This window comes from Microcebus murinus, chromosome 1, assembly GCF_040939455.1.
Source record: "Microcebus murinus isolate Inina chromosome 1, M.murinus_Inina_mat1.0, whole genome shotgun sequence".
Taxonomy (NCBI): domain Eukaryota; kingdom Metazoa; phylum Chordata; class Mammalia; order Primates; family Cheirogaleidae; genus Microcebus; species Microcebus murinus.
In genome coordinates this window covers 88,801,089-88,825,308 of record NC_134104.1, presented here as the reverse complement: position 1 = coordinate 88,825,308, position 24,220 = coordinate 88,801,089, and the positions used below count along the sequence as shown (strand labels likewise).

At 37.2% G+C, this 24,220-nt stretch overlaps 1 protein-coding gene across 2 annotated transcripts in view; it reads right to left on the bottom strand.

Moving 5' to 3' along the window:
* Positions 1-24,220, bottom strand: part of SPATA16 (spermatogenesis associated 16) — a 263,568-nt gene that overhangs the window by 20,067 nt on the left and 219,281 nt on the right. For both annotated transcript variants that reach the window (XM_012736408.3, XM_012736409.3), the window contains exons 7-10: positions 17,020-17,166; positions 15,841-15,953; positions 8,854-9,018; positions 6,225-6,308 (exon numbers count right to left, since the gene is read on the bottom strand). In XM_012736408.3, the coding sequence (XP_012591862.1) occupies positions 6,225-6,308; positions 8,854-9,018; positions 15,841-15,953; positions 17,020-17,166 (509 nt within the window). The remainder of the gene's footprint in view (positions 1-6,224; positions 6,309-8,853; positions 9,019-15,840; positions 15,954-17,019; positions 17,167-24,220) is intronic.

Below are 24,220 nucleotides of genomic sequence, written 5' to 3'. Positions count from 1 at the left end.
TGGTTATAGATGGAAAACAAGGAACAGAGGAGGACTCTATACAAATGGGTTAGAAAGGCAGACTAAACCAAAAATTCCTTAGCAACTTCTTTGGTTTAGATTGAAAGAATTTTATTTTAAGAATTGAAGACAAACTGGGGTAGTTTATGGCAAACTCCACTTTGGTTGGAGGCCACCTTATTTCCCCACTAGTCCTCATACCTGAATGCTCAGCTATGCAAGAACAATGCTGATAACTCAAGTTTCTTCAGGGAGCTTGGGGTTCTAGCAAGAAAGAGTTTAGGCTTAGGATCAGATCAAGTCCTGGCTCTTCCCTTGCTGGCTTTATGACTTTAGGCAAAATGATAAATGTCTCTGTTTAATAAATTATACTTTTCATCTCATGTGAGAATTAGTGAGTTGGTATGTAAAAAGTAAACAGGAGAGTGTTGGCACATATCAAGGACTCAGCATACTCTTACTCTTTCGTTTTGATGGTCTGGCTTTCAAAAGACCCATTCATTTAGAGCCAGAAGGGAACTTAGAATCTTCTAGTCCAATATCCTTATTTTACAGAGGAGAAAACTGAGGCCCAGGGAAAAGAAATAGCTTCTGACATAATTTGTAACAGATTACATCTCCAACTTGCTATTTCAGGATTTTTTTTTTGGTATGTTTTTGTTTTTACTATACTATCCTCCTTGTAAGTAAGCATTTGGAAAATCTGACCACTTCTCTCCTCCACTCACACCACCTGGGTTCAAGGTTCAAGCCACCATTATTACTCTTCTGCGTAACTAACTAGTCTCCCTACTTCTACCCCTGTCCCCTTCAATCTGCTCTCAATTTAGCAGCATAGAGCGTTTCTTTGCAAAGCATTATTATGTCCTCCCTTACTTAATCTCTTACTAGACTTGTTCATTCTACTCCAGTCACCCTGTCCTTCTTTCTGCTCCGTGTTCATGCTGGGCACACTCCAATCTCAGGGTTTAGCAAGTGCTGTTTCCTTTACTTGGAATGATTTTCACCAGATTCATGATGCATTTTCACCAGAGCATGATTTGCTCCCTCATCTGGCACTTTCCATTTTCCTATTGTGCTTCCTCCCTGCATAGCATTTATTACTTTATAACATATTCTATATTTCTTTAGGTAGCGTATTGCCTGCCTTACTAGAGTGCAAATGTTATGAGGACACTACTTTCTCATAGCTGTATCTCCAGTGTCTAAAACAGTGTCTGAAACCACGTAGGTGCCTAGTAAATGATGAACATGTGAATGAGCAGTGTGTCAACAGGACCTGTGGGATGTTCAAAAAGGTGTGTTTCTTCAGGTGTTATCATAGGATAAAGCTAAATAAAGTGTGATATTCTTAATTAAATATGCTGTGGCATGGGACTTTCCAACACAGAAAATTCACTTTTTTTTTTTTTTTTACATAATCTGCTTATTTTTGTATCTGCATAGCTAAACCAACAGGCATGTATCTTTCTTGAGTTAATTTCTGGAAAGGAAATATTCTGCAAAGCCAAAACAAAACAACCACTTTCCTAAAACTCTATATAGAACATATTTTAGTTCTGTTGAATCAGAAAAAACACATTTGTTTCATTCTCTCTCTTTCTGGGTTCCTACAGAAACTTCAAAGAAAACAAAAATGTAGACAGGAGGTCAGCTGTCATGAATCAGATTTCATCTTGATAGGCTTTTTATAGACCTATAACAAAGTAGAGCCCTGAAAATTGTGTTAGGTAATGGGGATTCTGACAGACCCCTTAACTATGTGGAACTAGGAGGTACTGCTATAATTCCGCTGCTTCAGATGAAAATTTCAAGTGTTTTCATTAGGTACAACAGCTGTTTCTATTACAGATAACAGATCTCAGAGGTGGTGATGCTGATATCAACTTCTAGTGGGCTCAGAACACAGTGTAGCTTGTACAATTAGGGTTTTTTTTTTTTAATTATTTTTTTCTGCGCACACAAATTAACTCTGTAGCAGTAAAAGGAAATTACTTACTTGCTACCGGAATTGTCTGAAAGTGATACGATCATCTTTTCTAGAATCACATTAACCAAATTAAAAGCCCTTGGGAAAAACTTGGCACCCTGTTCCTTCTCATTCACATCTTCCTAAAGACCTCTCAGGAGCTTCCATTTAGAAAGCTATGATCATTACCAGGACTTTTAATTTGGAAAGATTGGCTGCTCACCAGTGAGTCTTTCTAGACACCCAGTGGTGGAGGGGCTCTGCTGTGTTACAGTCTTGGAGGCCTTGACTTTACTATCCTCTGCTTGCTTGAAGGTATGTTTTCCAGCCTGAGACACAGAGCCACAGTCCTGCTACCGAGCCTGTTTCCAGGATGGACGCTATCATTTTATTCTCTGCCTAATGGAGTCTGGTCGACCCACAGAACTGTGAGATAATATTGAATTGTTGTTTTAAACTGCTACATTTGGGGTGGTTGGTAACACAGCAATAGGTAACTGTGATAGAGACAGAGTAAGAAGCCACAGGAAAAGTGCTCCTATGAATGTGGGCATCAAAAACACTAGCTTAGAATGAGATGGAGTTAGTGGTTGTCTACAAGATATAGACAGATGTCAATCTCTCTTCCACCTTTTTAGCTGGTCCCTAAAATATAATTAAACTGTTTTTCTATTTATTATCTTTTGGATTTAGAAATATAAATATTTACTGTACAAATGCAAAATTTGGGGGAGGGATAATGCTTTAAACCAGAGTACAGAAAACTTGTTCTGTATAGGGCCGGTTGGTAAATATTTTAGGCTTTGTGAGTTAATCTAGTCTTTGCGCAACTATTCAACTCAGGCAAATTGACTTAGACAATATGTAAAGGAATGGCATGGCTGTGTGAAATAAACTTTATTGACAAAAATAGGTGGTATGCTGTATTTGACCTGCAGACCACAGTTTGCTGACCCCTGTTCTAAACAGTTATCACTATAGCTAACAGCGGCAATTGCTTATATTGCTTGAATCTGATCAGCATGAGCTTTGGCTGACCTCTAGCTCCAATCTCACCTTTTTAGTCTCCATTGTAGGCTTCTCCTCCTCAGTTTGAAATGTACTCCTCAAGGCTCCCTTCTCTCTTTATAAACTCGTTCTCAGCCTTGTCACCCATTCAAATGATTTCAGCTAACACCAATTTGCCATTAAGAAATCTCTACCTTCATTCAGTCTTTTATCCAGAACTCCAGGCTCCTGTATTTCAGCTGGGATATCTTGCCAGCACAGTATGTTCAATGCACTCTTGTGTCAGTTATTAACCTACAGTCTTTCATTTCCAAACCCATCCTTTTACAGTCAGCTCTGTGATGCCATGGCTGGACCTGTGCAAAACCCATTTCTGCTTTGCCAACTGTTAGCTTCTGTCAATAGGGGATACTAGAGAAGAAAGAAGGGACTTTCTCCTTCCTCCCTGCTTCCTGTTTACTTCTGTCTGTTTGGGAGTTCCTGGGAACATCCGTTCAACAAACCTTCAATCAAGAAACATACAGTCTTTTCTGTAGTAGCAGCTGAATCTGTTTTTTCCAAAAGTTACAGATTACCTTTATTACCACAGCCCTCCCCATCACTTCCCACAGCACCAGAGGGTTAGTGGCCCCTCCTCAGTGGTCTGGGTCTCAGCCCTTCAGGACTCCTCGCCCAAGCTCAGAGACACTAATACTGGCTGCACCGCATCTTCTAGTGGGGAGTCTGAATTTTGGCTTAGTAGAGTCCCTGATCCAAGTTTCTGGGTATTAGCCATTCCAACTTCTCTTTGATTCACCAGCCACACGAGGTAGTAATTGCTTCTTCCATGATAACTTATTGTTCTCCTTTGCTTTTTTCAGTTACCTAGTTAACAACTTCATATGGTTGACTAACCATTATTTATATTAAACTCCCATTCAAATATCTGGCATAGTTTCTCCCAACTGACCTCTAAAGGAGTTTATATTCTCAGCCAAAAGCTGCTGCTGTGATAGTGTCTCCTTCCTTAGTAAATGGCACCAGAAAACCTTTCCCTATCCCTTGTCCAATTTCTCAAGCAAATATCTGGTCATCATTCCTAGCTTCATTCTCTCAACTCCTATAACCCATCAGTAAATAAGGCTTATAGACTTGGCTTCCTGAATATTTCTTCTATCTATCTGTTTTTTTCCTCTATGCCCACCACCCTAGACCAATCCATCACCATGTCTCCCCTAGATGAAGATCACCACCATATAACTGACCTCCCCATATTTCTGTAGCCCCTCAATCTGTTCTTCCCACCACACACCTAAAGATGTCTCAAAAACATTTTCCAGTTAAATGCACTCTGAAACATTACAAATCCCTAATTTATAAGTGTCCTGTAATTTGACTTCTGTCTCTGCACTTCATTTGGAAATATCTTCTTTACTCTTTTGCTAGTTTTTGAATGTGCCATTCTTTCTTTGCATTCTTGGTGCAAACTGTTTCTTCTGTTTAGAAATATCCCTTTTCACCTGGATAACTATGACACATTTAATGTTCTATAAAAATCATTTTCTTAGGGATGGCTTTTCCAACCTTCCTGACCAGGCTATTCTCCTATTTATTTCCACATAGATCATGGAACATGTCCTTTTCTCTGTAGTATTAAGTAAGCTTATAAGTTACTGTCTAGACCAGGTGTCCTCAAACTACGGCCCGTGGGCCACATGCGGCCCGCCGACGAGGACATTTATCTGGCCCACCTGGTGTTTTTGCTGCCACTGCCTGTCCTGCTTAGCAGCCGGCTCATCCCGGGCCCACAGTGCGCATGTGTGGAATGTGCACTGCACTCTCCAACGGCCCTCCAATGGTCTGAGGGACAGTGAACTGGCCCCCTGTTTAAAAAGTTTGAGGACCCTGGACTCTAGACCATAAAGACCATATATTCCTAATACCTAGCATTCTTTCTAGCACAGGAGATACATATTCAACAACTATTTGCTGATGTCCATTGATTTCTGTTTTATCTATATACAACTGACCCTTGAGCAACATTTGAACTGCATGGATCCATTGATAGGTGGATTTTCTTCTGCCTCTGCCACCCTTGAGACAACAAGACTGATGCCTACTCTTCCTCCTTTTCCTGAGCCTACTCAACATGAAGACAATGAGAATGAGGACCTTTATGATGATCCACTTCCACTTAATAGTAAATATATTTTCTCTTCCTTATGATTTTCTTAATAATATTTTCCTTTCTTAGCTTAATTTATTATAAGACTATATTATACATATAACATGCAAAATATGTGTTGACTGTTCATGTTATTGGTCAGGCTTTTGGTCAACAGTAGGCTATTAGGAAGGTTTTTGGGGAGTCAAAAGTTACATGTGGATTTTCCTCTGCACCCCTGACTCCTGCATTTTTCAAGGGTCAAATGTACATCATAGGGCCTCTGAGTTAATTACAGAAGACACATGTTTCCTCAGATGCACCAGTTTAGGGCTCACTGTTACCTTATAACCTGAAGGTTCATTGGCGTGCTTGTCTCATTCATATCTCCTGATACCAGTCTCCTTTTGTGGAGGAGACTGAATGGGGAGTAGATTGATCAGAATTTACTACATTGAGCTGGACTAGAGACTCAACATTACTGTCTTCATTTTCAGATGGTCCTATATAGTGTCACACCAGTCTCCTGAGTACCAGGTACATCTCAGTACTGAGGCATTTAAACTCCAGTAGCCAACTAAGGAATGTTACTCTATTTCTAACAACCAGTATGTTACTCCTCCACCAAAAATATCAATGCGCAAGTTTCTTTGTAGTTCCCTGACATGTAGCCATTATTCCTTAAGTGACAAAAATGGGGGAAATAGTCAGGGAGTGGACTAAAACACTGATAAAAGAGCTTTAAAAATTATATTAATAATAACCAATAATGAAAAAGCAGATAATGAAAATAGAACATGAAAATGAGCACGATAATGATGAAGAATCATGAAAACGTACTACATTCAGTTGGAAAAGGAGTAGAAGACCTGAGGGAACAGATTAAATAAATCCATATTTGATTTTAGTCATACTTCCAGGGAGGGAGGGGGGCGAGAGAGAGAGAGAGCGAGAAAGCAAGAGCGCTGCATTTATTTAAAAAAGAAAACAAACGAAAAACAACCCAAAGAACTTTCATTTGTTTTTCTCTTCTAAATAGATTTGACCCAAGATGGAAATTTCTTTGAGAATAACAGGCCTTTTCCCTTCAGCTCCAAGTTTTACCTTTTGGATTGTATTCCACACACGTTCTTTATCGTTTCTTCTTCCTTCAAGGGTGTCCATAGCATCTGCCATTAGTGACTGCAGCTGTGGCACCAAGATAAAAATTATCAGTGTGGAATTCACACAGAAATAACTTCTCTAAATACACAGATTAAAACCTAATTAAAAAATCATTTGTACGCTGATGATTTTATTACTCATCTTTCCTACAGTGAACATTGCCACCTCATCTCTGCCTGTCATTGCCGAGTATTATTGCACACATAAAATATTGAAACAATGAAAAGATCCTTCTTGAAAATTTGTAGGAAATATATAGATTTTAATGCAGTAAGTGTTGATGTTTTGTTAAAAACAGATTTGGGTTGTAAAGAATGAAGGCGGCAGTTAATTCTCTCAGGAAATGGCATGTAGTACATGAATGCGTTTTAGTATTTCCTCCTGAGGCTAATGTATCATAATTCTAGGCATCATGCAAAAGCTCACCAGAGGACAATACTATATTTGTGCTGTTTTATTTCCTCTTAAAGAATCTAGCTCATTTAACTTCTTTTACTATTCTTTTCTTTGTTGAAAATTTTTGAAATAACCAAGTGTTTCTTTTTTAGGTCCCATGCAAAGGCAAGTTTTAAACAGTCTACCCTTTGCCCGAAATAGGGACCTGCCATATTCCAATTTAAAACAATACCATATACACTGTGCATATGTGACTGCAAAGTAAAGCTGCATCAAAGCATGTGATATTCAAAGGTTTTTTAAAAAGTTCTCTAAAAGAAGAACAAATATCAGTTCAGTTCCCTGTGACATTAAAGTATGGACCCTTGGATAATCTTTCTGTGGTTTAGATATTACAGAGCTTAAGTAGAAGGACAGAGAGTTGAGTCACTCAACAATCTTCTACTGAGCAGTCACTATTTAAATAGCACCACACAAGGTGTTACGAGGATTCATTTTTCTAGGTTAACTCATACTTGGAAGTTGGAAAGTAAAATCTATTTCTTAAGGTGACAAAATCTTGCAAGATACATAATTTTTAAATTTTGGCATGCACATATACATAAATATATGTTTAATTTTTTTCTGGTGGGCATATAAATATGAAATATCCCATGAAATTCCATTATCCAAGGTTTCAGATAGTGAAAATTATGTTATACAGGGATGTCAATAATGCTAGTTTGGTGTTCTTTGTGTATATTTTGAAAAATAACTATTTCCAGGAAAAAAACAAAACAAAACAGATGTGTGGTTAAGAAGACTTAAGTGCAGAGAACTCCCCTGTATTTTTCATTTAAATCTTGAATGTGCTTTTCAGGAAGACAGGATCAACATTTTGCCGGCTTCTTAAATTAACATTTTCTTTGCTTCCTCTTATCTCAGAGGAGCATTAATCATCTAAAATTGGCTATAATATGCACTTTGAAAGCTCCATACTTACTGCACTCCTGAATGCCTTATGAATGGCAGGATAAACACTTAGCCTTTTAGAAGGCGTTCTTCTCCACACAACCATAAAGGTTTATACAGTATTATTGCCAGTTTTGACTTGGTAATTCCTTGATTAATAGACATTTCATAGTTTTCATTTTTAGTATGCATACTTTTATTATTTGGTTAGTCAGACAATCTCACATACTTACTCTGAACATCAGTATTTATTTAACACTTTTAACAGGTTTAGATGAACATTATAAATGTTGGCAGCTCATTTCTTGATTACATCTTTAAAAGCTCAAAGAGGGAGGTTTCCTTTAGTTATCTGAAAATTACAGGTAATCAGTTTGGGCTGTTCTCATCCTTACTGTGTGAATTCCATTCAGGTCTGTAATTAGTTTTAGCTACTCTCAATTAAAGCTTCAAAGTAAAGAGCCCTTCCCTACAACACGTTAGGATCACCATCTAGAGTAAATTTTACCTTTCCTTGAATGGGAAGCACACTATTTAGTAATTGCTTTTCAGATGAGGTCCTGCCATTTCTAATATTAATTATGGTTATAACATACACATTTGTTTGAGGATTGTTTCTGTGAGACAGTCCTTCAACTAGTTTTTGACTGGGGCTATGTAGGGATAAAATGACTGGTTTTCTGACTTAACTGGTTAATCCAGTTAGAAAACAGCTATTTTGGCTCACTACATTTCCCCTTCAGATAAACAACTAGTGTGTGTGTTGACATTGCCAATAATATATATAACACTCAAAGTGATTAAGAAAACTCTAAAGACTATTTTGTAGGGTAATTTTTCTACAGAAAATTACTGTTTTGTCCTCTCACATTTCCACAGATGAGTATCATACATTAACATATCTTGGAATTTAAGAATTAACTTATTAAAATCTCATTTTACTCAAAACAAAATGTCTGACACACCATATGAATAATCAGCCCTTTTCTATGTTTTCACACATCACAAAGTTCTTGCCATAAAAATGTGAGCTAGTCAGTGTGAGCAAATAAAAACAAGACACACACACCTTCCTACATTTTCTGTTTTCATCATGAGAATGCTGCATGAGGGTTGGGGAGTTTGCCCTCAGACTACCTTTATTATCAGAATTTTTTCCCAGACTATATCACTTTGGCTCAGGGACTGTGAAAGCCTTAAACAAAGAAAAACAAATACTTACCAATTCTGCCTCTTGTTGACTGATGTCCTGTAGATAGGGAATGGTTGCTAGCTCTGCCATTGCTTGATTAATCACCTGGGACTGCTCCTTTACTCTCTGTAGCTGGCTGAGGAGGCTGGCGTATTGCAACTTCTCCATCACACCTGAGCATGCACGGAAACTCCCCTAGTCTCACAGTAAAAAGCAATGTTTTAGAACAAAACCACAGAAGTAGACCTCTCCCTGGGGATGGAAGTCAGGGCTTGTTATAATATAGTTACATCTTTTGAAGCTATGGTATCTAGTACAAGTAAATGTTTCCTTCTATCATTGTAGAGAATTGTCTCATATCATCTTTTTCAAGTAGGTGACTATACCTAGAAGGGAGCTCTTTGCAGAACTGTTGAGAGGGGTATGCTGGTTGTCCTGTATCAGGGATCTAGGCTGAGGGGAAAGGAAGGGACTGAAATTGAACCTGCACTCCACTCTCCCTGTGGCAATCTCACAGGGCTGAGCCTGCCTAGAGAGGGTGACTTTATCTATGCCACTGAAACAACACAAGAGCTAAGAATTGCCTACTATCTTGTTTATATGAAAGAAAAATTTTTATGAAAGTTGAATCCTGAAAAATGTTGTATAAGTTGAATTCTCTTTACCCCAAAGGCTGACGTTAAACCTCCAGCTCTGCTTTTATCCTCAGTGTTCCCCGGATGGCGTTGCACACTAGCTCATCTCCTTGTAGGCTTTACTCTGTCTGGTAGGACCATCCCAACAGTGGACAGGATCCATCTTGAAACAGACTACTGTGCACGTTTGTAAGGACCACCAATCCATGAATCTATTGGTGGGCATTCTTAACATGGGCACACTTAGAATCATTGTGGCCCCTTGGTGTGTTTGCTCCCACCATCCACAAAAGAAGAGAGATTACTTTCTCATTTTTTTAAATACAAATTGTAATGCGTGATAGGAAAGACAAAGTATATCATAATATTTCCATGTTTATCTTTAGGAAAAAGTACTTCTGGCTTAAGGTGCATAAAAGGGTTAAAATAAAAGCCTTGGGTTTCTGTGGTGTTTAGAGTGTGAAAAGAAAGGAGAAGTCACAGGAGGACTTAGTTTGACAATTGCACTCTACATCCTCGTGCTCAGAAGGGGAAGGCTGGGTGACCAAACACCCCCTTTATGGCAGGGCTCCTGCTGGACCGCTGGGCACCAGAATCACTAGGCTTTTTTGTTAACTGGGCAGTTATTAATAGTAAACTGAGTCCTGAGCATCACTCAGTGAATCACAATCTCTTGATATGTGGCCCTAGAAATATGAATTTCAACCAAGTGCCTCCCCAAATATTCAAGTTTCTGTTTGAAAACAAACCACTACCTTAAAGCTTAGGATCTGAGTAAGGACTGTTTTAGTTGTGCATATTTATGAAACAGAATTTCTTACAGAAATGAGAGAAGGCGGACACATGATTTCTCTTTCTTAAAAGAAAGTCTCTAAAGAGAAAAACTGTTAGAAAGAATATTATTAAAGAGGATCTGAACTTCAACTTGATATTAGAAAGCAGTTCTTTCTGAAATGTCATACTCATATTTTGGTTGACAGCAACCTCTAACAGCTGGCATTTTTCTAGAATCTTGGAAATAAATAAAGGTTAGGTACTCCTGCATTGTATTTTCTTTATGCCTCCTTAACATCTATGCTGTTCAACTAATGTCTTTTTATTCATACTAATTTGTTCTTTCTGATTAATCATTTATCTGAAAAATCTATAAACCTGTAAGAGTGATGCTTGCAAATGGTGGATTTGGGGTCCCTTCTCTGAATTGATGAAAAAGCTAGCCTACCCATTCAATTTAAACATGTAGCTAAACAATGGCCTTCTGTCAAATAAAGCAAAGCAAGTTGGAGGAGAAACAGTTTTCTTTCGGAAGAAAAATTGCTTTCTTTGTCCTTCTTTAAAATAAACAATGGAGCTAGTTGTAGGAAAGTGGTGCAGTGACTCAACTCCAAAGAGCAGAAACAACTGCAGCTTGCTTGGGAACATAATCTATCAGTGTAATTTTTCAAAACATCAGGAAAATGAAAATAGTGGAAGGCAACAGTGCTTTGTTAGCTTGATTGTTGGATGCATAGCAAAACAGGAAGTGCTTTATATAAATAACATACTAGGGAGAGAATATGGTTGACTGCTATTAGTCACCCATCCTCCCCTTTCCCCAAGCCAAATGCAGTTTTGGTTATCAGAAAGCTACGGATTAACATTTTACCTATATAAGATAGGGGTTTCAGAAAGACAACGTGAAAAAGAAATAAAAATCAATATCTAATGCCAGCAGAAACATTTTAATGCTGTTGCTTTAAGAAAATGAAAGCAATAATTAAAAAATGAAGGAATTAGCTTAAACATCTAATGCTAGCAAAGGCTAAATCTAAAGGGAGGTAGCCCTCCCAGTGGGACTGGAGGAGCGATCAAAGGGCTCCTTAGCTGCAGGAGAGAGTGTAATAAAGTGGCCATGATTGAAGCTAAAACCTCACATGGGTACAATGAAGGTTAGGTAAATAGCAAGTTCAAATGAAGGCTTCAGTCAGAGACTTGTCAAGATTTAATAGCAGTTATGGGTAAATGTTTGGCAAATAAGTGGCACTATATAATACCGCTGAAAAGCAAAGTCCAAGCATTTAGCATGTATATCCATTTGGCATAACATATAGAAACATTAACTGCAAAAAAGAGGTAGAAAATAATAATAATATTGTTGTTCATTTCAAATGTGCATATGTAAACATTTTTTATGCTTCAGTTGGAAGAAATTAAAAGTAAAATTAATGGGGTATTAAAACCATGGTTAGGTCACTTTTTGGCAAGTCAGCCTGTGAAGGAGGCTTCATGCATGGCAAGAGATTTTATTATTTTAACTCTTTAACATTTAGCCCAGGAAGCACAGTACATAAGGTTTGAAACTGACAGCAGTCAATAAAGTTAATGAATGGAAAAGCATAGTGTCATCCAGTAGCATGTGAAATAATTAGGACAAAAATCCAGAGAAGAAAAAGTACCATTAGTGCAGGGCTGCTGGCTGAATGGGGGTTGATGTTCAGTAGAATTACCAGCCACCAGGAAGGTGGTAGCATATTGTAGATTATAACTCTCAAAATGCTAGAATCATCTTTGTTTTGCCATGTGTTGGGTTCCTAGTAGAGCAATCTATAAAGATAAGGAAACTGGTGTCCAAAGTGTAAAAAGAATCATCGTCTGAGACATAGAAACCTCTCTCAGATCAGGAAAGTCATTCTTTACCAACTGTGCCTACTGCCTCATGGCAAGAGGTAAAAATTCATGTTCTCTGGGAAGTTTTTCACAGTTGATTTTCTGAGTCCAATTCATTTGTACACTTACATGTTCATTTTTTAAAAATTGGATCCAGCTATGGAGTCATTCCCATGTTGTTTTATGTATGTTTTGCCTCCAGCAAGGATCATACTTTTAGTTCAAAGAGATGTAATATGTCTTAGTGAAAGAATACTGGAACAATATTCTGAAGTGATTTTGAGTTCTAGCTCCCAATCCTCCAGCTGTGTGAACCTGAATAAATCACTACCCTGAGCCACAGTTCCCTCATTAGTAAAATGAAGGTGACACAATGTCACCAAATTGTGAGGGTAAAATGAGATAATGTAAGGGAAAATACTTTTTAAATTGCAGAGTACTGTATTTGTGCTTCTCCTAAACCCTAATCCCTAAGTGGAACTTTCTGCATGCAATCATCATCTAGTTAATAACCAGAACTACTCTGTATATTTTTCCTAATATGTTTGAGTTAAGAAAATTTCTTAACTATAAGGTATTTTGGGGATTTGAAAGCAAGAGTAATTTATTAGCTATAGAAAAATTTTTAACCTATTTTATACTTAAAATGCTTCTGTTGAAGGTAAATTGCTATACTATCTCTTCATATATAATTTGTGCAGAACAAAGACATGTACTTTTATTTCAATGAAGGAAATTGAAAATTGGAACAACCACCAAAAAAATTCCCTATGCTATTATAATTTACTATATTGCCAGGTTAACTTTTTTTCCTAATTAGATTTTAGGTAGATATTATAAACCTACTATGTAGAAGGTAATTAAATATTCAGTATGTTTATAGGATGGATCATAAGAATTCTTGGCATTGTCTAAGCATTATTTAGAAGTCTACATATTTATCATCATTTATGTGACTTAATATAAATGTGGTAACACTTAAATATTGTGTAACTGATTCTGGTCATAGTATTCTGTCAAGCACTACTATTATCTTTTGGGTCTCCTGCTGTCATGAATGCTGAAGTTTCAATGCATTCTCTTTTCATATTCCAAATCTATTTCCATTGAGAAGCATGGTCAAAATGAATTAAAAATCTCTGAATATATATGACACAATGTATGTTTCTTAGCTATTAGGCCTGGATGAGGATGTGGTTGTTTCTAACAGACAACTCTTTGCCCTGGCAGAAAAGTAAAATTGAGTCTCAATTGCCAGTATTGAGAATAATTGAAAAGTCTAAAATTCTTTAAGATAAATATGTTGTCCAAGACATTGATCACTGCCTTCTAATGAAAGTGTATTGGATATTGGCTCTGCTCTACACATGAAGCTAATTAACTCATGGTCAAAGACTGCAGTCCTGAGCCCAGTCCATTGCTAGAGATGACATCTCAAATCCCAGCAGAATGAAGAGATCTGAGCAAATGAGTGATGTAAGGAAAGTGAGCTAAGGAAGACTTCAGAATCCACAGGACAATAGCACAATCTTCATGTTAGAAGAAAAATATGTAATTTCAAAGTATACAGTTTGTATAAAGGAAAAGAAAGGTCTAGACAATATTCTTCTTGTCAAAGCAAACTAAAACCAACACAAATAATTAAAGCTAAAATTCTTAATACTTTACAAAGTGCTTCAACATAGATTATGTATTTATGGTCTCACAACAACTCTATGAGGTGGGCCTAGCAGCTATCAGCCTATTTTATGAATGAGAAAAAAACAGTTTAGAGATTAGTGACTTGTCCTTGGGTGACACAGTCGGAGCAGAGCCTTGGGCAGAAGTCTTCATCCACAGGTGTCACAAACTAAGGTAACAAATGATAAGGACAATGCAATTTCTAAATATTCAAGTAGATGGCATGTGATATCTGAAGAAAAAACAAACCTTGAAGGATCTTAAAAACACTATTGAGAGCTTCTTGGGTCATAGTTAATGGTACCATGTAGGAATAATTCCTCATCTCTAACTCATTACTTGCTTCATTAAGCTGGGTTACCTTTGTAGCCAGTTTTATGCAATCCTGCTTTATGAAGCTGTGGCTGGGCAAGTAATAAGATACCTAGAAGCCTATATTTAGATATACTTTTGGTTCTTGGGAACTTTCAGGCTTATTTCCTTCAATTTTATTATAACTCTTTGAGATAATTTTCCAAAAATTGTTATTTCCCAAAGAAGGGAACATAGGAAAGTTGATGAAATTCCTTGCAGTTAGAAAAGTGGTACTGAGACTGAATCTAAAGATGGCCTAGTTATTAATTAAATGCTAAGAATCTTGTTAATTACAGTTTTAAAATCTCCTTTATAGACACATAAAGATACATGCACGTACAAATTTCCAAGTGTCCAGAATACCCTTTCAGAGATGAGAAGCAAATGAGTTAAGAATATCAAAAAAGTGCATAAGGCCTAAATAGGCCCAACCTATCTTCACACTGTGAGATATGAACTGGTGACAGACGGTGTGGTCAGCTTCCTGACAATAAGATGAGGAAGGCATTGCCTCAAGAGCTGGGCTACAGACAGGTCATCTCCACAACACCCAGCACACCGCTCTGGAGGCTAGCCCTGCCTGGACGAGATGAAATAATGTTACAAGGGCATGGTCCTCATTAGGAAAGTTGCCACTGCTTACAAGGGCCTGGTGATGGCAATAATGATGTATGTGGGTGTCTAGGAGGGTGTTTTGTTATGGTAGGCTGAGCCGACTAAGCCAGAGATGGATTTCTTATTAGTAGAAATATAGGGGAGATAATTGAGAGAAACATGACTGTGGGGAGGGGGAAGCTGTATGGTAGGAAAATTAGTACAAATGTGCTTTTGTATTTGTAATGCATAGAATTACAAATCATGCAAATAGATTAGGTGTTGTATAGCTTTTCTAAAATGCTGAATAATGTTATTGAACAGATAAACTGCTGAACAGATGTTAAGTAGCTGTTTGTGATGACACCCTTGGTTCCCCTTGTAAGGTAAGAACATCAAATCAATGAAGAAGCAAGAAAAAAATTCTTTAAAATTTCCAACTTACAGGCCTTTTGAAAAATATTAAAAGAGGAGAAATCTGCAGCCTTTAGAGCCTGTTAATAAGAAGTTCTCTTTATGTACTTCCAGCACAATGGCTTAAATTTTGTAAAATAGCACAGTAATTCAGGTCTTATTTTAGGCTTTTTGATACTGAAAAGTAGAAAAGATATATTTTCCCTGGATCATAGAAAGGGATTAGATAATTTTTTCCCTTACAGCTATACAAAGATCAATTGCCAATGTTTAGAGAAGCATCCAATTCATCAGTGTGGCGTGGAGGCATTAGCTTGAAAAGCTCTGCATTCTTGTGTAGGTAATGAGATAGTTACATGCAATAGCTCAGTAAGTGAAATAGAGAAAACACTGTGCTTGCTAAAATTTTGTTATTGATTTGAAGTAAGAAATTCAGTGAAAATTTAAATTAGATATGAGGAAGCCATAAAGAAAAGGCTCTTTAAAGAGACGCTAGCTTAATAAATGGTTGAAATTACAAGGTGTAGCATTGTAATATGTTTTATAGTATAAAAGAAGTAGAACCATTTGCAAATGAGATTTACTGTGACTGTTTCTAAAATCCCCCAACACTTATAATATTTGTACCATAAACTGTCCATACTTCTAGAATTCTCTAATATGTGCACATTGGAAAAATATAAAAGATACCTACATTCAATCGGGTGCTTCTAATAAAATCCAATATTGGCAAGATTCGCTTCCCCATTGTCTCCATGTGTCTCACTGTGTCTTCCCTGGTCAGCAGACCGAAAGGAGCTTTATGTTCTAAAAATTGTAACAATAAACTTTTATACTAGTTTTTCCAGACATCCATTTCAAAATGCTCTCTTTGGCAAGCTATAAACAGGTATCTCAATGTTAATAGATATGAAATCTTTAGTATAGAAACTAGTCCCATCTGTAGACCATATGTATAATAATGAAAGATCTATGAGGAGACAGACAGAGGAGACATTGCCCTTTAGAGACTATCATTTATTCATTTTGTTGTGTTTCTTGATTGAGAGATCTCAGAGACAGCCTATAATAATTCAACTGCCTCTTCAGAGTATGTTTTTCCTGAGTTGTGAAAAAATGTTGTCATAAATGTGTCTGATTCTTGTCTTGTTCCTCCCAGATATTATTCAAGTGTGCAGATCCTGTTGACTTTGAATGTAGCTCAAAGTTCAGATGAGCCTGAGAGTATATGGTGCCGGACAAAACACAAATTCTTAATTATGTGGTTAGAGCTGAAGAAATAAATTCAATCTGATCATGAATTCAGCCCATAAGTTTGAGATTTCAACTCCATGTGAATATTTTCTTGGTTTTTGAAAGTTTCAATTAGACTTACTAAAAACAATTTAACTGTAATACCCTTCAAAAGATCTAAACTCTTGGCTAATTGCACAAGAAAAGAGTGGAACAGAAATCAACACAACAGCAGATAATTCAGGTGATTTAAGGCTGTCATTGGCTATGGTTTTGAATTCATATAATAGTTTTGTTGCATCATTTTCTTCTACATTTGCTAATTGATGATGATAAAGCTTGCATTCTTTAAGTACGCTATGATTAGGTGATAGTGGTGGTCAGGTGAAATGGTTGGGGTGAGGGAGTGGGTACTCCAGGATTGTGCGTGTTCTTGGCAGGTAGCTTTCCTGGAACCAAAGTTCCAGATATTGACTAGCCCACAAAGAAGATTGGAAGGAGTTCATTTTAACCCAATAGACATTTTTAGGGGCCCAGGCCCAATTATATTAGGCACTGTGATGAGTAGAGCTTAATGAATAATGCACAGTTCCTGCTTTATAGTCATATTGCAAGATAATGGTAAGTCCAGATGATTTACCTGTAAATGTTGGCAGCTTCCTACTTGATACTTTTTCTAAAAATTTCCCATCTTCCTTGTTTTTGAATCCAAGGGTCAAGAGATATTGTTGGGGAGGAAAAGATGACCAGTCAACTGTCTGAGGCAACACGTGGAGTCCTTGAAGATCTGAAATATGACAGAAAAAAAATTAAGGGACTTCATTATGGTTTTATTATTTTTAGGGTATTTTTCTCCCTAGATTTCATGAATTATACTAGGAAAATGATAAATGCAAGCATTAAAGGTATGAAGTAAAATTATGTGCAACTAAAGGTCAAATAGATAATACATAAAAATTATATTAATATTTCATTATTCATATTTTTCTCAGTAATCTAAACATTCAGAAAACACATCAGTAAAATATGACTAGATTATGTGGTCATCTTTCCCCATCATCAAAATAATAGATATTCAGGACAGCTTGCAGGCTCGATATATTTCTCTGTGATTCCTTGTAAGAGAATTTGATTTTTCTTTTCATAGTATGAGATGTAAGGAAAGAATATTATATGAAAGGAAAGAAAAATTATCAAGTGAGAATTAACACATAAGCCTAATTTAGTTACAATCCTTCCTATAGTTGTAGAAAAAATTTAAAATGATAAATGCACTGACTATTGTAATTAGACTTGGCAGTAATTTAGGTGTCATGAAAACGATTCTAAAACAGACTCGATTCTTAAAGATCCTAAGAACTAGTACTTACTGAGTACTTATTTTCTACCTGTCCCTGTTCTAAGAGTTTTGTGTGCATTGTCTTTTTAAATCTTCACAATAACTTTACAGGATTGGTGCTATTGTTCCCACTGGTGAATAGTTGAGGGACACAGATGAGAAGTTATTAATACTTGCTCAAGAACACAACCAGAAAGTGGGCAAAGCAGGATTCACACCCAGGCAGTCTGATTCCAGACGCAATAGGCCTGGACATTGCACTCTGATTCGGGATTGCTTGGCTTTGGATTATTTTGGGGGTAAGCATTAATGTCAGCCATGCGGTCTTGGAGGCAAGATTCACTTTACTCATTTCCATTTTGAGTAATAAGGCTTTGGTTTATAAGTAATAAGACTTCTGAAATGAAGGATGATGAATAGAGAGGTTTAATAAGCTCTCCTTCATTAACACTGCCAAAAAGAGGAAAAGGTGAAATCCTAAATATCTTTGAATTATGATTTAGTTAAGGTTAATTTTTAATGTAGAAGAAGAACTCAACTGGGAGTGGTTCAAATATAGCTTTACTATTTATCTGTAATATTTCTTTAAAAAATAAGATAGTACACCATAAGTATTTTTATCCACTAGCAGAACTGTAAGTGCAGAATGCTTTGTTCAAAGTAAAATTTGCTGATATGCCCAACATTTAAAGCCAATAAGAGTAGAGATGTTCTGTTTGGATCCTGGAACATTGACCACCCACCCTCATCCCTGTACCACATTCCACGCCCCCCCACACACACAATAGCCACCCTGAGCTGTTCCACAGAACCCCAGTTTTTCAAAGCATAGTTTGGAAAACACTGCAGTAAGTTATTTGGCACAGTTTGGTCAAGTAAATAGCATACATCTGTCAAAAAGAGTTAAAATGTATGCTGATTATTTAAAAAATTAAAATATCACAAAATACCTTTTAAACACTAACACAGAACAAAAACACACTAAACATGCTTTAGTCTTTCTTTGGTGATTTAGGATTAGGTCACCACTTAATGTTAATCAGTTAACACTTCTTCTGTGCTGTGCTCATTATTAGGATTATTTTTTTTACTCACGGCAGGCAGGGCATCTCATCAGGCCCACCTTACAGACAATAAAAACTGGAGCTTCAAGAAGTTACAAACTTGCCCAAGATCACACAGTGAGCAAACAGAGGGACCAGAATTGAAAGTCAGGCAGGTGGATGCCTAAGTAGGAAGGCTTACTTCTTGAAATTATCCCCATGATGATCTAGAAAAATCAATGGGAGACAATTATAGAAGCATGTAACTGCCAGTAATTAGATGGTAAACTCTATCTAGAAAAGTACAGCAAACACTCAAGAGTTCTCAAAGTGAACAGGGTACCTTTTAGCCACTTCAATATGCAGATTGCACTAATAGATGCTTTTTTAGTTTGTGTTTGTTATTATAAAATACCTCCTTTTTAAAAGGATGGCTCATTTTGATAACCAAGGTAAAAATGTGATTTCTGCTTTTTCAATCTCGAAACTGCAGGAAGTTTCTTTGCTTTTGAAGTCTGCAGCAGATAATCACAGACATACCCTCTGTTTGCAAGGTAATACTGTCTTGCTCAAGTATTCATAAGAGAAGAGTTTCCTAGTTTTGCCGAAGTTGTCAATAACTGGGTTGTGGGAAAACGCAACTGAGTAACCTTGAGATTTGGCGTTTTCTGGTGAAACACTGTTGCCAAAACCAGCCAGATGTTTGAGGAGTCTATTACACAGTTAACATAGAAACTCTGCGAGGTTGACATCTTCTTGTACTTAAATATTTGGTGGACAAAGAGGAGATCAATACTAATACTAACAGTGATTAGATAGACTAAAAGCTAATGTTAGCACTATAGCTAATTTATTATAAAGTATACTTGCAAAAATATAAGTATTTTCTGTTTCTTTTGACCCTATATGTTTCATTCTGTGAATATTTGATCGATTGTTAACTTCCAGTTGAAGTTTTAAAATATGGGAGGCCCCTACATACATACTGTTAGGTTTAGAAATTTTTTTCAAGTATCGTTTTCTCCCATTTGTATGCAGAGTAAATTGCTGTTATATGAACATTTAGCCTAGCAGGTGGTCTATGACCCAAAATGACGACACACTTACCAGATGTTGAATCTCATGTAACATTAATTTGTGTGCTAATTGTTCTCAATTTTGTGCTCATAAACCTCTACCTACGTCCGAAAAGCCTTGTGCCTCTGATGGATATGAAAGTTACCAAGATTATACTGTCCTTTGGCAGGAAAGTGGAATTAATTAAAAAATGTCTTCTTTGCTCCAGTCATGTCAAAAGAAACTTGAGAGAAATAAATCCTTTAATGCATTCCTTTGCAATTGATCAGAATTGGAGATGAAATTTTGATGACTATAGCTGAATTTATTATTAAAAAATGAGTTTGCAGGTATGATGGACTTTTAAATTTTTATTATTAGAGAAGTGGATACTTTAAGAAATAATATCAAAGACAGATTATGCAGATTAAATTTCTTTTTTTTTTTCTTTCTTTTCTTTTGGGGGGGGTGGACAGAGTATTGGTCTGTCACCTTGGGTAGAGTGCAGTGGCATCAGTGTAGCTCACTGCAACCTCAAACTCCTAGGCCCAAGCTATCCTCCTGCCTCAGCCTCCCGAGTAGCTGCAACTACAAGTGTGCACCACGATGCCTGGCTAATTTTTCTTTATTTAGATGTGATGGGGTCTTGCTCTTACTCAGGCTGATCCCCAGCTCCTGGAGCAATCCTCTCTCCTTGGCCTCCCAGAGTGCTAGGATTACAGATGTGAGACACCGATCTCGGCCTCAGATTAAATTTCTTGTAGAAAGGTAATCTTTCCATTCATTTCCCCCCAGGTGAAAGATGTCTAACTTTGAGGAAAAGAGGTAAACAGTTTTCCTTTATCAGGAATATTTTATTGTGCAACAGAAGGATGGAATTGACCAGTTTTCAAGTCCTCAAGCTATTCTAGCTTTTTGATCTCTCTGCACTGTTGCCAATCCTTCTTAAAATCACCTCCCTGGAGTTCAGTGACTCCCTCTCTCTTCCCTACTCACACATACACATACTGGTTCTCTTTTCCGTTTCTCCTCCTGCCTTCTCATTCAGTGTTCCCAGGCTGTTTCTGGCTCACTGATATTCTCTTTGTACATACGCTATTGGGAATTTCTCTAGTCTTGTGGCTTGAGCTATTATTTCTAACCAAAAAGTTGGGGATCAAAGCTATAGTCTCATCTGCAAATTTTCACAAAATTCCAACACAGCATATCCAAGTATCGACTGGGACATTACTATTTGCTCATCATTCCAAAAGTTACCTCAAATAGAGCAAACACGTTCCTCAAAAGTGATTTTTATGATCTCTACAAATTCCCTTTTCCCTGATTTTCACCAGCATACTCTGAGGATAGCCATTATTCACCCAATTATGCTGGCTTAAAATTTTGAAGCCATTCATTGCTGACTTTCCTTTCCTTTCATTCTCTGACATTTCGGGAGTCTCAAAAGCTAATTAAATCTGCATTGCAATAATCCACATCAGCCCCTTTCTTTGTGATATCATTGCTATTGGTCAAATTTCTTACCATTTAACATCTGGATTACAGAGTTTATCAACTAGCCTCACTGCCACAAGTATCATATCATGCTAATACATCTACATACCACTGCCCAACAAATATTTTTGAGACATTGCCTGCCTCTGTGATTGTGACTTTTCCTTCCTGGCATTCAAGGCTCTCCACTGTGTGCACCTGCGTCACAATCTATATCTCTAGCATAAACCTTTATAATCAGTTAGGCTGAATTCGCTAAGTTGCACCTGCCTGTGCTTATCTTGCTTCTAAACTTTTTTTTTTTTTTTTTTTTTTTTGAGACAGAGTCTCGCTTTGTTGTCCAGGCTAGAGTGAGTGCCGTGGCGTCAGCCTAGCTCACAGCAACCTCAAACTCCTGGGCTCGAGCGATCCTTCTGCCTCAGCCTCCCGAGTAGCTGGGACTACAGGCATGCGCCACCATGCCCGGCTAATTTTATATATATATCAGTTGGCCAATTAATTTCTTTCTATTTATAGTAGAGACGGGGTCTTGCTCTTGCTCAGGCTGGTTTTGAACTCCTGACCTTGAGCAATCTGCCCGCCTCGGCCTCCCAAGAGCTAGGATTACAGGCGTGAGCCACCGCGCCCGGCCAACTTTTTTTTTTTTTAATGGTTTAAACTTTATTCCAAGTTAAATGGGAAGCTTGACCAACATTTTAAGCAGGAGAAGTGACCCAAGAATTACATTCCAGACATCACAATTTCAAGTGAATTTTTCCACAAATATGAATTCTTGTACTTTTGGAAAGAAATATGTGGAAGATTACATCTCATGATCTACAAATAAAAACACTATTTATAATTTTTAAATTTCATACACTGCATTTATAAATTCTACAAAATACTACATTCCAAACTTGTTAGATGGGATCGTCCAAAGTAGGGTTTAACTTAAAAGTAATGTAAATTGTAATAATTTGGGTGATGTGCATGCCTTTTATGTCTGATTATAACATAATATATAGTACAGTCTCATTTATGTACATCAGACAGGACAGGCCCTCACAGACCACTGGCATTCTGAAAATTCCAGGCAGAAACAATAGACTGCTAACAGTGATTATCTGGTTGATGAGATTTTGGTGTCTCTTAATTTCCTTTTTTTTTTTTAATTAGAACATGATTTTTATTTCATCATATTATGGAGGTACAAATATTGTTAGGGTTACATTTGTAACCCTAATGCATTCCTTTGCAATTGATCAGAATTGGAGATGAAATTTTGATGACTATAGCTGAATTTATTATTAAAAAATGAGTTTGCAGGTATGATGGACTTTTAAATTTTTATTATTAGAGAAGTGGATACTTTAAGAAATAATATCAAAGACAGATTATGCAGATTAAATTTCTTTTTTTTTTCTTTCTTTTCTTTTGGGGGGGGTGGACAGAGTATTGGTCTGTTCAATTGGTCTGTCCAAGAGTATTGCTTCTTCCCCCTCCCTCCCCCCGAAATGTCCAGTCCCCTGGTGGTGTGCACCGTACACGTTATGGAAACATACATCCCTTTCCTCCTACCCACTCCTGCCTGCCCACCACCTGCTAGAAAGTTTTTTTTTTTGTTTTGTTTAACATTTTGGTTACATTGTATATCTTTGCCTCTCCCTAAGAAGGGTTAGAGTTATGCCCTCCCCCTCCAGAATGCTTGTCCCATCCCTAAGATTGGGTCCCCCTCCACCGAATCTCTGGTGGGTATTGCCACCATTTGAAAATCGAAGTTTAAATCAGTCAGTACCAATTTGATGGCGAGTAGATGTGGAGCCCATTGTCCAAGTCTTGTGTTGCCTCACTTTGGATAACAGGCTTAAGCTTAATCCAGGATAGCATAAATGGTGCTAGCTCGCTGTCATTTCTTAGGATTGAGTAATATTCCATTGTGAGAATATACCACATTTTAATTATCCACTCATGAATTGATGGGCACCTGGGCTGCTTCCATGATGATGCAATAGTGAATTGTGCTGCTATAAACATTCATGTGCAGATGTCTTTATAATAGAATGTCTTATGCTCTTTTGGGTAGATGCCTAACAATGCTATTGCAGGGTCAAATGGTATTTCTAATTTCTGGCTGTTTGAGGTATCTCCAAATTCTTTTCCACAAAGGTTGCACTAATTAGCAGTTCCACCAGCAATGTAGGAGTGTTCCTGTCTCTCTGGATCCTCGCCAGCATTTGTTGTTTTGGGATTTCTTGATAAAGGCCATTCTTACTGGGGTTAGGGGGTATCTCATTGTGGTTTTGATTTGCATTTCTCTAATAATTAGAGAGGTTGAGCATTTCTTTATACGTTTGCATGCCATTATTCTGTCTTCTTTGGAGAAGTTTCTTTTCATTTCCATCGCCCATTTCTTGATGGGATGGTTTGATTTTTTCTTGTTAATTTTTTAAAGCTCTAGATCAATTCTTGTTATTAGGCCTTTATCAGAGGTGTAGAGACCAAATATTTTCTCCCACTCTGTGGGTTGTCTATTTGCTCTACTGATGGTTTCCTTGGCTGTGCAGAAACTTTTTAATTTGATCAGATCCCATTTGTTTATTTTTGATGCTGCAGTGGTTGCCTTGAGGGTCTTCCTCAAAAATTCTTTGCCTAGGCCAATGTCTGATAGGGTTTTCCCAACATCTTCTTCTAGGATTCTTAAGGTTTCATGTCTTAAGTTTAAGTCTGTTATCCATCTTGAGTGAATTTTTGTGAGAGGTGAGAGGTAGGGATCCTGATTTGCTCTTCTGCATGTAGCTAACCAGTTTTCCCAGCACCATTTGTTGAAGAGAGATTCTTTTCCCCAATGTATATTTTTGTCAGCTTTATCAAAGATTAGATTGCCGTATACTGATGGTTTCATCTCTGGAATCTCAGATCTATTCCAGATA